This window comes from Siphateles boraxobius, unplaced genomic scaffold, assembly GCF_051911475.1.
Source record: "Siphateles boraxobius isolate OS27281-9 unplaced genomic scaffold, OSU_SipBor_1 25, whole genome shotgun sequence".
Lineage (NCBI taxonomy): Eukaryota > Metazoa > Chordata > Actinopteri > Cypriniformes > Leuciscidae > Siphateles > Siphateles boraxobius.
This window is the reverse complement of record NW_027508866.1, coordinates 33,288,221-33,301,009: the sequence shown is the minus strand read 5'-3', so window position 1 is coordinate 33,301,009 and position 12,789 is coordinate 33,288,221. Positions and strand designations below refer to the sequence as shown.

Here is a 12,789-nt window from a genome sequence, read left to right as displayed (position 1 = left end):
TCATGGACACCTCGACACTTGGTCAGGTGGAACCGGGGATTGAACCACCAACCTTTCGGTTTGTAGATAACCTACATGAACCACATAGCCACTGCCGCTATGTAAAAAGTATTTTCTATGCAATAAATGTAAATAGTTAGATTGCATTTGCACCTCAGTATTTTATTACATTATAAAACAGTATGCAATAATAACATATTGAGTGTAAATTATTGTATTTATTAAATAAATGCCACCTTATTGGGACAATAAAGCCCTCCCTACACCTACTCCTAACCCTACCCGATAAACACTTTATCATCAAATAACCGTAAGGGACTTTTATTCCACTTTTCACATATTTTCTTCATATTCATTGAAAATCAAAGCTTTTCCAATCTGATATGCGATGGAAAAAGGAATAACGAGTTCGGCAAAAAGCAGATTTGAACTTTGTGTGCTTTTTACATAACCCTCTATGTTTTTGACCATTTAAGTGTAATAAGAAAATAAGAGAACTTGGTTTAATACTCACGCAACACACCGTCTGACAGCTAGCTTTCTGTGCGCGTGCTTCGGATGTATTCACTCAGAAAATCATATATCAGAAGTTTAAACTGATATGGCTTTAAAACGCATTTTAGTTTTTAGCAGAGTATCCGAAGCGAGAGCTGTGAAGACACACCCCTATTCTGGATAGGGGGTAGAACAGCAGCTCATTTGCATTTAAAGATACATGCACGAAAACAGCATGTTTTTGCTTCCATTCAAAAAAGGGGCATTTACAACATGGTATAATAAATTATCTGTGGGGTATTTTGAGCTGATACTTCACAGACTCATTCTGGGGACTTCTATTGAGAGACAAGCTGGGGGATGCTGGAGTAGACCTTCACCTTTCAGCCTGGATCCTGGATTACCTCACCAGCAGACCACAGTTCGTGAGGATTAAGGACTGTCAGTCTGACACTGTGGTCTGCAGCACAGGGGTACCACAAGGAACAGTATTGGCACCTTTCCTTTTTACCCTTTACACTGCAGACTTCACCTTCAACACCTCAGACTGCTACCTCCAGAAGTTCTCTGATGACTCTGCCGTCGTTGATCTAATCTCTGATGGGGATGACAGAGTGTACAGAGAACTGAATCAGGACTTTGTGGACTGGTGTAATCTGAATCACCTCCTTATCAATGCAGCAAAGACTAAGGAGCTGGTGGTGGATTTCCGCAGGATTAAGCATGTTTCCACGGTTCCTGTGAATATTCAGGGGGTGGATATTGAGATTGTGGACTCCAACAGGTATCTTGGTTTCCAGGTTAACAATAAACTGGATTGTACAGACACTGTTAACGCCCTTTACAAGAAGGGCCAGAAGAGACTATACCTGCTTAAGAGACTAAGGTCTTTTGGAGTCCAGGGTTCACTCCTGAGGACCTTTTATGACTCTGTAGTGGCGTCAGCCATCTTCTTTAGTGTGGTATGTTGGAGTAGCTGCATTACAACGGTAGATAGGAAGAGGCTAAACAAACTGATTAAAAAGGCCAGTTCTGTCCTGGGTTGCTCACTTGAGCCAGTTGAGGTGGTGGGAGAGAGGAGGGTGAGAGCTAAGCTCTCATCCATGTTGGAGACCCCGTCCCATTCCCTTCATGGGATACTTACATCACTGAGAAGCTCTTTTAGTGGCAGATTGATACATCCACACTGTGTGAAGGAAAGATTTAGAAGATCTTTTCTTCCGGCGGCTGTGAGACTATATAATCAGTACTGTTGAGCACTATACTGAAAGTACTACGCTGTGTCTGAGGGAAAATCAATGTACAATGTCACTTTGCAGCGTTAATATGGGAATTTGTTTTTATCTGTTTTAAGCTTAAGGAAAAGCATGCCTTTATGCATATATTTATTATGTTAATGTACTTAATATTCTTCTTCATTCCTTACTATCCACTTTCTGCTGTAATGTTGAAATTTCTCATTTGTGAGACAAATAAAGGCTGATCTAATCTAATCTAATCTATTACATCTTGTAAAAAGGGGAATAATACATCCCCTTAAATTCATTCTTGTTGAATAAAAATCTTAATTTCTTTAATTAATCTTATTGAATATAGTGTACATTTTATATTTATTTTTTCTAATTTATTATCTTCATTTGCAACTTTAATATAGATTTAATGATTTTTTTACACTTTCTGAAATAAGTCCAGAAACCAATCATTTTGGACTCTACCTCTACAGTATTGTGAACTAGATTCAGAAAATGCAGAAATGCAAAGCGTCACCTTCACTGGAGAGGAGCAGCAGGTGCACCGGAGCAGTGGAAATGAACATTCTGCCATTTGGAGTCCCGACGGTGCCAGACGCGAGTCTCCTCCGATTGGCTGCTGCGCGGTCGGCCCTGGCCATCCACAAACTGGGTGAGGCGGATGTAGGCGATGCAGGCGGCGTCTTCTCCGATCAGGTGCACATGAGGGTTTAGGATGGTGGTGTGGATGGGCTTACTGTTCTTGGAAAGCACTGTAGAGAAACAAACATGCATGGAGAAAGATCATGTGCACGGTGCTACTCACATTTCCTGTGAATTACACATAACTGATATCATTTATGTTAGTCCTTCTCACACTTACAGTTCTCAAAGTAGAATCTATGGAAGTCCATCCCCTCAACTAGGTTCCCCAAAGCCTCGGGTTCAAAGGAGGTCAGTCCAGGGTCACAGATTTTCCTGTGACAATGAATGATCCCATTGTGTATTATTATTATTATTCATGTAGCTGCTATACTAACTTGCTGCTACATGTGAGGCTCTCTAAAAAAAGATTTGCTCCAGTAATATACCCCTTTTCCACCAAGGCAGAGCTGGTGCTGGTTTGGAGCCAGAGCATAGTTTCAAATCGATTCTTTGTTTTTCGACCACCAAAGCACCAGCTCCGAACCAGTAAAAGTGGTTCTTAAGTAGCACCAAATCATTGCTGGTCTAGAAGTAAGAACCGCTTACGTCAGGGGCTGGGGGCGGGGTTACCGTGACCAACAAGACAAACATAAACTTGTGACCGCCATTTTTTAAATAGCAGCTAATCGTGCTAATAGCAGCTCGATTGTAATCTCCGTTAATACAAGTTACGGCGAGCTGCACGAACGTGCTGGATTCGCCGTGTTTGGATACCGATGTAGGTTTGCAAAGCCATGAGCATAAATAGTAACGCAAAGACCGCCATTATTGATGGAATGCTTGTTCGAGATGCATCGGAGCGGCATGGACTGATCGGAGCTGCGGGAGTGTTTGGAGAGCATACGACGACTCCTGCTTTTGGATCGCTCTCGCAGTTCGAGATTCACAGTGCCGAACCATCTCGAAGAAGCCTGGTGTGTTTGTGTGTGCCACGCTAGCGTTGCTGGGCAACATGAGATGTATACAGTGACGTAAGATCTGGCTCTGTGATGGCTCTCTAGCCTGTGGAAAGGCAAACCGGTTCTTTGAAAGCTCGTCAGTTGAACCAACTCCGAACCGGCACTAGCTCTAGCTCTGAAACAGCACCTGGTTCTTGTTGTTGGAAAAGGGGTATATGAGAGTACAACTGACTGTAGAAGAAGACCTGCTAATAATGCATGCTCTAGTGTCCCTTGTGGCAACACTGAGAATGCAACACAACATTTATAGAAATGCAAGACATCTGGCTTGAGTAGCTATAGAAGCATTTGCCTTCTGATTTTGTACAGAGTATGTTTTGGGTCATGTGGGTTGTGTTTGCGAGAAAGCATGAGGTAACGTACGCATAGGCCTCAAAGTCCCCATTATTGATGGCTTCTATCAGCTGCTCCGTGATCTTGATGATTTCCTGCTTGCGTGCTGTAAGAGAAAACAAACACAATCAAGTTAATTAATCCCACACTGGTCTAACCATTTTTTCCTCTCAAAATTATGATTTATGAAAAAAAGAATAAACATTTTACTTCAGGTATAGGAATATTTTACTCTTTACATTAAAATACATACAGTATGTACATTAAAACCCCCATAAATTGTGGCTTTTGCATCTATTAGTCCATGTGTTTTAGCTTTGAGATCTATATGTTAATGTACCCCTGATTAAATATACTTTAAACAGATATATGCTTAAAACTGAGTAGCTCTTTATGGAAAATATTATAATATTTATTCATCTTGGTTTTTGTGTCAGTAGGTTTTTGAAAGAAGTCTCTTATGCTCACCAAGGCTGCATTAATGTGATAAAAATACAGGAAAAACAGTTCAGTTAACAGTTGAATATATTTTAATAAATTCCTATAATGGCAAAGTAAAATTTTGATCTAGTCTTCAATGTCACATGATCCTTCAGAAATCATTCCAATAAGCTGATTTGCAGTCAAAGAAAAATTTCTGATTATTATCAATGTTAAAAAAACATGTGCTGCTTAATATTTTTGTGGAAACCATGATACTATTCCTTTTAAGGTTTGATTTGATTTAAAATGGAAATCTTTTATAACATTATAAACACTGTCACTTTTGATCAATTTCATGTGTCCTTGTTGAATAGAAATATGAATTTTTTACTGATCCCAAACTTTTGAATGGTCCTGCCCAACTTCCTGTTTCAATAGGAAATACCTTTAGGAATTTTTAGGCACAGGGGAAAAAAAAATGTGCATTGATGGATTCTTTTAAACAATAGACAAACAGAGCCAAAGCTAACTGTTCCTCTCTGTTGTACATGACAGGAACAGAAAAAGAGTGAACACTCTAAAACACACCCCCACACACACACAGAGGTCAGATCCTTCTGAGAGGATGAGAAAGGTTTAATACTCCAGCTCTGCTGTGGACTTACCCAGTTTCTCAGTCATGGTCTTCAATCGAGACCTTCATCAATTCTATGACTAAATCCTCCCTCCTGATAAAGTGTGTACCTTAACCTGACCACTGACGCTTCATCTAATTCACATTTCATCCACTTTCCTCCTCCTGGTCTTCTCCCGTCTTTTCCCTGTTAACCGCATGGAGCTAGAGCTATTCCTGGACCCTTAGATAAGGCTTACTCCATGTTTCCTCTCCCTCTCCCTCCCGTCAGGGAGCTTAGTGGCCTCGACACGTCCTTTAGTTTCTCCTCGTCAATCTGACACTACAGGCCTGATCTAAAGTCTCTGACTGTGGTTTCAGCTTTGATAAAAGTCCCACTTCCTTAAAGAGAAAACTGTATGGAAGTACATCAGAGCTGAGGCAGTTCTGTCACACTTTCACAAACAGGAAAATGTCACTTCAGATGTTTAAATCCTGCGCTTTTATGTGATGGTGGTGTCAGCTACAGACTGTTAAGGCCCTGATACACTCACAGCATCTTTTTTGTTCTTCATTTAGGGGTTAAAAGAAGTTTGAAATACTGTGCTTTGTGCTTTCCTCTCTATATAAAAATAAAAACACAACAATGGTGACAGCGATGAGAAAACTACAGTTAAGAAAGCATCTGATCATTGCAACGTGGATATTTTTGCACCAGTTTTACAATTCATAGTTTTCAGTCTGTGATCTTGTGATCCATATACAATGCAGGACGTTCTAAAGCGATTAACGTGAAAAACACATGAAGTGCCTTAATTTACTAAAACAGTGATATTAAAAGTTCAAATTCAGTATATACCTTACTGATGCATTCTATATACAGGTGAGCAGATGAGACCAGAATATGAACGCCGCTAAATGGTTAAGCATTTTCTTTATAATAGCTTTCTATGGGAAAAGTCCCTGTAAAGTCAAAATTAAGTATGTGTTCTGAGTTTGTCACACCACAGAAAAATGTGTTATAAGCCACCCAGCCAAATTTGAATGATAAAAAAGCCGGCAAGTACATAAAATAAGCTATCAAAATCTTGAAAAAATGAGCAGTAGCCTCTGCTCTCAAACGCTGGGGGCGTGTCCGCTGGCTTTGCTGAAACCACGCCCACTCGCGGGAAAGCTGCCGTCGCCACACTCAACTGTCACCGCTACAGCCGGAATGGATGCTCGCACGGTGGGCACTGCCGATGACGGCACCAGTTGTCGGCGCGACGGGAGGATGAAGGCCGAGGCGGGAGATAGTCGGTTCGGTCCCATTCACATTACGCATTTAGTAGTACGCATTTCCGTGACGAAGGCATAGCTAGCTAGCGAACTGTAGACTGTTGCATCTAATAGTACTGACAAGTAACTCGCGATTGAAAACAAACTGATGTGAATAAGCCCTATAATATTGTTAGGGGAGGGGCCAGTCTCAGTGGCTCCTGTGCGTCATCAAGACCCCGTTTTAGCCCCGCCCAAAAAATCCGGAACACAGCAATGGTGAAAAACTGTTTAACGGTCTAACTCCACAATTCAGTACTTCACAGTTCATAGTCTTTGTAATATGTTTTACCAATACATTTCTAACATTTATAATGTGTTTAGAATTTTTTTTTAGAATTACCTTTACAGGGACTTTAATGCTTAAAGGTACAATATGTAAGAATTTTGCAGTAAAATATCCAAAAACAACTAGGCCAATGTTATATATTTTGTTGAGTTGATTACTTACAATATCCCAAATATTTCCAACGATTTGTAAATCGTGAGAAAATTGCGATTTTAACCAAGGAAACAGGACGTGTGAGCAGGGGTGATGAGTCGCCAGTCAATGACGTCATATCCGTGTTAGCCTCGGTTTTTTCCGCCAGGTTTGACCTTGCAATGCCATAGTAACCATGGCGACAGACGTGGACAACTGGGTTATGCCCGTTATGCCTAGCAGGACGCTCACGCTGTTGTTGTTTTGTTCAAACATTATGGACCATGGCAAGCAGACTTTGAGACAAAAAAAGGACTAAAATGAAGATCAGCATCTTTCGAGATGCAGAGAGCTCCTCGTCCACGACTAACTTCGACTTGACAGAGACGCGAGTGTTGCATGTACTTTATTAGACAGGTGAGCAAATGTACATAAAACTATCATTGTTATTTAGTTCAGCATGATGAAATGTTAGAATATGATCTGTATGTTATTCTAATGTTGCTCTAGCTTAGTTAGTCTCATACAGCCAATAAACAATCTAACTAGCAACATTCAACTCACTCAAATGCCGTTTAGTGTGATAATGTAACTGTTAGAGCAAGTGAAACAGCGCTGCGTTACCTCAAGTTTAATTCGTCTAATAAACTGACCTGTGTGAGTATTAATTCAGCACTTGCGTGTAGTTCGGTAGAATGAAATGTCCTTATTCCTTTATATCCGCGGGACTCGCGTTGTGTGTGGTGCTGGTATTCGTCTAGCAATCGCGCCCTGCTTCACACCACAGTCATGTTAAAAACTTCAATGTATTCACTCATCTATAAAAGATCCATCAGCTTGACGACAAGAACCATAATTCAGCTTAATGTGGAATATACGTCATCAATATACGCCTTTGTTATTGTAAGAGGTTAGCGACCCCTGGTGGCGAAAAAATCCTGCATATTGTACCTTTAACTGCACGTTGAGTTTATATTCAGGGTTCATCGGCTTGACTGTACATAGTTTGTATCATCAATAAGGTGTATACTGAATTTGGTCTTTTAATAATCACTGTCTTACTAGTACTTGGTACAAACTTGGTAAAAAGGACTGGCGGGTAGTGGAGGAAAGTCTTATTTTGCCCTCCACGATTTAAAGGTGTGATGTTGCGTGAAAACTTCGAATTTCTGAACACTCCAGTCAATTTGTGCAACATTGATTTACAAAGCACTTACTTAATATGATAGAATGCTTAAAGTCAGCATGAAACATAGTTTGCGATTGTCTTTACTTCCGTATTTTGGCATATATACACGTTTTTTTTTTGTTGTTGCTATGATCTCATGTGAGTGACAGGTTGGCATAAATGCCTAAAAACACAATGTGCACTGATAAATCATTTGTAATACTGCAATATACCATAAAAAACTTTTAAATGGTTACTTTAAAAGCAAGCAGCTTTACAGTATTAAACATGAAAAAAACATTACTTTCTCTTTCAATTAGAATTACAGCTTCAATTTCTACTATTCAGCGGCTCTCCAGTGAGTTCATGTTTTAAATCACATTAGGCCTCGACGAACTGAACAGAAGAAATTAACCAGAGGAGATTCCCATAGAAAAGAAGGTGGGGCCCTATGATGTAATCACCACATGATGTAATCACCACATGATGTAATCACCACAGACCAATGGTAGTTCGAAGGTGTTCATCAGCCGCTGCCAACTTTCCAATGAAGTTGGTTTTGGCAAGCTCCTGCCAAACTCCAATCAAACTTTGTTTTGGCCTGATTTAGCTTTAAAATGACATCACACCAGTTTGTCCTTCGATTTCACTTGAAGTAAATCAAGTGCAATGTGGACTAGACTTTATGCTAAAAACACACTCACTCCACTATATACTCACTCTGGACAGACACAGAGGGGGGTGGTGTCGGGGGGGAGGAGGGCTGGGGAGGGGGGGCAGAGGTTTGGGAGGAGGTCGGCTCGGCCTGAGCTTGCGGGACAGGTGCACGGCCCACACTGCTCACCAGATCTGTGAAGCGGGCTGAGTGGGCTGAGTGGGTCGGGAAAGGGAGGAAAGCATTAACCCATGGTGAAAGACAGAGAAATGGATAACATGTCAAGAGATGAAAAGGAAATGAATGACAGCAGCATCAGACAAATAACAAGATGCACGGGGCAGTTACGTCTGACTGAAGGGGGTATGTGTCAATAACAAGGGTAAACGGTCAGCGCTTGGGCCGAATGTCAGTATGAACAGGGTCCAACATTAAAAGTTCAAGTTTTTCTTGTTAGTTACCTAAGGGAATAAATTAAACATCATGCACATTCACATTATAATAAGTTAGATCAGTAGCCTAGAAAAAGCTTTAATAGGCAGGAAGCAGGTTGGCTCATGGGACCTGACATATTAAGAACATACAGTATGACTAGCTGAATACTACTCACTTTATCCCAATAACCCCTGTTACTGGAAACTTAAAAGGTATAAACCATAATACACTGTCCAAATCGCATAATAAGAACCATAGCTGACAGCTAAAAAAAAAATCACTTCATTATTAAATTACTTAATTTAAGTCAAATTAATTTAATGTCTATTAACAATTAAATACATTATAGATTAACAATATTATTATTTAATCATTCAAATGAATAATTCATTATTACATACTAACAAAACATTTTTCAACACATTATTAAATTATTAATAAATTAAGCTTTTAATTTAATACTTTAATATTAAATTAACAAATTAAGTAAATTAAAACCAATTATTATTATTAAATTCTGTTAGTTTATTCAATATTTAAATATTAAAATGAAAATGATTATTATATAAAATACAATAACAGATCAATACTAATATTAATTTAAAATCATTAAAAACAAAAATTACTTTAAAAAACAAAAATTATGACAAATGATTAAATTAAAATACTTTATTAAATACTATAATTTTTAAATAATTACATTCATAATTATTGTTAATAATTATTATTATTATTAAAATTAATAATGTTAATATTGATTATTAATATTATAGCTACAATATTAACAATTACAAAATAATTACTTAAATGACAAAAATATATTTCAAATAAATAATGCAACAGCCAAAAATTTGATCCTGGACCCTGTGCATGAGCCTGATTGCGGGGGTCTGCAGGGGGCGCTGTACTCACTCTGCAGGACGGGGGTCTGTGGAGGGGACTGGGTGGAGAGAGCAGTTGCTTCAGTATCAGGCCCGGTCGAGGGTCCTGAGACCCTGCGGGCGCAGCCCAGGATGTCGGTCAGCTTGGTGGCTGTTCACACATCGGGGGATGGGGGGGGGTTATAATGATGACCGATGGGAACAAGATGATACTAATGATACAGATTCATCCAAACTCATGCATCTTAAAGGCACAATATGTAAGATTTTTCGATTTAAATATCCAAAAACCACTAGAGTATACTGTATTTTGTTGACTTATGTACTTTACATTATCCCAAATGTTTTCAACAATGTTTAAATCCAGAGAAATCAGCCATTTTAACCAGTATAATGGCCCGTGTCATTGCGTCACCTGTTAATGACGTCATATCCGCGTTACCGGTTTTACTTCAGTAAAATCCGTGGAAACACCACAGGCGCTTTTATATATTCCATGTTTTATTAGACAGGTCTGGATCCCTTTATTGACAGAAAACGAATCATTGTTATATAGCTCAACACGGTTAGTCTTATTGTTTGAATAGCTTGTTTTCTTGATTTACTTTGAGTAACAGGTTTGTGCCCAAAAAGTAAATCACTATAAACACTTTTTTGTCAAGTGGCTAACATTGCAAAATCAAAAAGAGTAATACAGCATTTTCTCCACCATACAATGTTTTAAAATGAATTGCATGCCATTTAGCAACACAAGTCATCCAGGGTTTATTAATATGATATCAATCTAGCTTACTGGACTGGACAACAAGTGTCTCATAGCAGACACCGAGTGAACGAACAGAATAACGTTATAACATCACTTTCAACACACAATATTTTCAATATGATTGTTTTGACCAACTAAACAGTGTTGCAGTACCCCACAATTTTAATTCGTCAGATAAAGTGACCTGTATGAGTAGTAAATCAGCACTTGTGGCTGTTTCAGTAGATTAAAATAAAATAATGTGAATTTAAGTGATCAAACGTAACTGTAACAAAGCTCAAGTTCAGGGAAGGACGAGGCGAACATTAAAGGTAACTTTAACTCCGGCATATAAGCAGAATAAAAACAGCAGGGTAAAATGTCCCAGGTTCTCGGTGCGCCCTGCTCACCCCACAGTAACGTTAATAAAACTTTAATACATTAGCTCATGCATGAACATAATTTCTGCCTGAATCCCGTCGGATTGCTTTCCATCGGCTGTGGAGGTGAAGACGACCCCTCCCATGATTCCACACTCATTCACTGAGTCATCAAGTTACACCTTTGTTACGGTTTTAAATCAGCTACTGTACCTCTAGCAGTGAAACTTACGTATTGTGCCTTTAAAGAAATGTGTGTACAGGGGAAGTGGATGAGTGCATGCCATTACATTTGCTGGGGGCAGCGCACGGGAAACAGCAGGGAGTTGATCAGCAAGAGATAGGCCCTGTCTCAAATGGCACACTTCATATGCATTTTTGGTCTTGTGGACTTACAATGGCTGCGTGTGCGCGTGTCCGTTAAGTCCATGAGACCGTAGTGTGTCCCATTTGTCATTTTATGTTTCAGAAGGGTGCTCGCGAACGCCCCCTTTGCGGTCGATATGCACCCTCGATGCGCACTTTTGCCGGACTCATTGGAAGATGGCGAATGCTTATGCTGCCATTTGGGACAGGGCCAAAGTGGGTTGCTTTCATTAAGGGGATATTCACATTTTTAACAGTCTTTGCTCTTTGGATGCCACGGTGATCAAAACCCCTTCCTGTAGGGCTTCAAGTCTTTTATCTACACTTATTAGTGGTTAAAGGGAGAGTTCACCCAAAAATTAAAATTCTGTCATCTTTACACCGCTTTATATCATTCGAAAATCATAAAACATCAGTTAATCTTCGAAACACAAACTTTTAATGAAACCTGAGAGATTTCTGTCCCTCCACTGAAAGTCCAGGTAACCAAAAATTAAAAGATCAAATGTTCATAAAAGGCATTTAAATCCAACTCTTTTGAAGTGATACGATCGCTTTATACGATGAACAGATTTAATTTCAGACACCTAACGAATGATCGACACAGGAATGATGCACAGGAACCAATGAGGTTTTTCCGAGCTTCAGTGTTTACCAAATGTATGTGTTTATATGTAAATTAAAGCCTAAATTAAATCAGTTCATCATATAAAGTGAGTGTATAGCTCGATTTTATGACGACTTTATAACCTATTCGGATCTTTTAAATTTGGTTACCTGGACTTTCAATGGAGGGACAGAAAGCTCTCAAGTTTCATTAAAAATATCTTAATTTGTGTTATAAAGATGAATGAAAGTTTTATGGGTTTGAAATGACATGAGGGTGAATAAATGATGACAGAACTTTCATTTTTGGATGAACTATACTGTAGCAACTCTTGAACAGTCTTCTACGCCACACATCCCTATTGATTAATAAAGCAGAAAGACCACAGATAGCATTGTGCAAATTACACTAGACCTTAAACTGTCTGTTATTACCCAAATTGATCATCAACCAATATTTTCACATCTAGAAGTCACCTCAAGAGGAGCAAAACTCAGCTGGAAGCGGTTTCTTTTTCAGGGATTTGCTGAAGTTAGTGAGCAGAGCGCGGATAGATGCAGTGCAAACCAGCTAGGCCAAACCAAACGAGTGCAGACCAGTCATTCTGAGACTTACAGAAGATGGCGGGGGCGGAGCCTGGAGGTGATTGGCTGACTTCAGAGGGGGCTTTAATTGAACTGCTATCTAGGCTTTTCCCTATTGAGCGAGAAGGAAAAGGTGGGAAGAGATTGGACAGATCAGACTGAGAAAGGAGGGCATGAAAAGACGGAACATAGCACACTATTTAACAACATAACCTATTATTGAGACTGAGACTTTTACAGTAAAGAGTGACAAATAGACCCGATCACTTCTGTCACTTTTGAACACGACATTTCCACACAAAAGTGTGCAAGGTGAACCAACATTGACTCGTATGAATAAAACGCACACATGGCCTTAGCCCACATCTCTCACATTTCTAGTGTTCTTTAAGATAAAAATACATTCAAGGTGCCCTGGAAGAACGTGTCGCCCAGAAGAGCAGGATGGCAGAGAGCAGAATTAAGCCAACACT

At 39.4% G+C, this 12,789-nt stretch overlaps 1 protein-coding gene across 25 annotated transcripts in view; it reads right to left on the bottom strand.

Annotated features, from left to right (window-relative positions):
- The window catches only part of camk2b2 (calcium/calmodulin-dependent protein kinase (CaM kinase) II beta 2), a 72,843-nt gene that overhangs the window by 6,722 nt on the left and 53,332 nt on the right, over window positions 1-12,789 (bottom strand). For 21 of the 25 annotated variants that reach the window (XM_077243625.1, XM_077243629.1, XM_077243636.1 and 18 more), the window contains 3 exons: window positions 3,752-3,827; window positions 2,608-2,702; window positions 2,263-2,497 (listed from right to left, as the gene is read on the bottom strand). In XM_077243625.1, the coding sequence (XP_077099740.1) occupies window positions 2,265-2,497; window positions 2,608-2,702; window positions 3,752-3,827 (404 nt within the window). In that variant the 3' untranslated portion in view covers window positions 2,263-2,264. Of the gene's footprint in view, window positions 1-2,262; window positions 2,498-2,607; window positions 2,703-3,751; window positions 3,828-8,383; window positions 8,534-9,665; window positions 9,786-12,347; window positions 12,429-12,789 lie in introns of all 25 variants that reach the window. The other 4 variants (XM_077243623.1, XM_077243621.1, XM_077243622.1 and 1 more) reach the window with 3 other exon arrangements.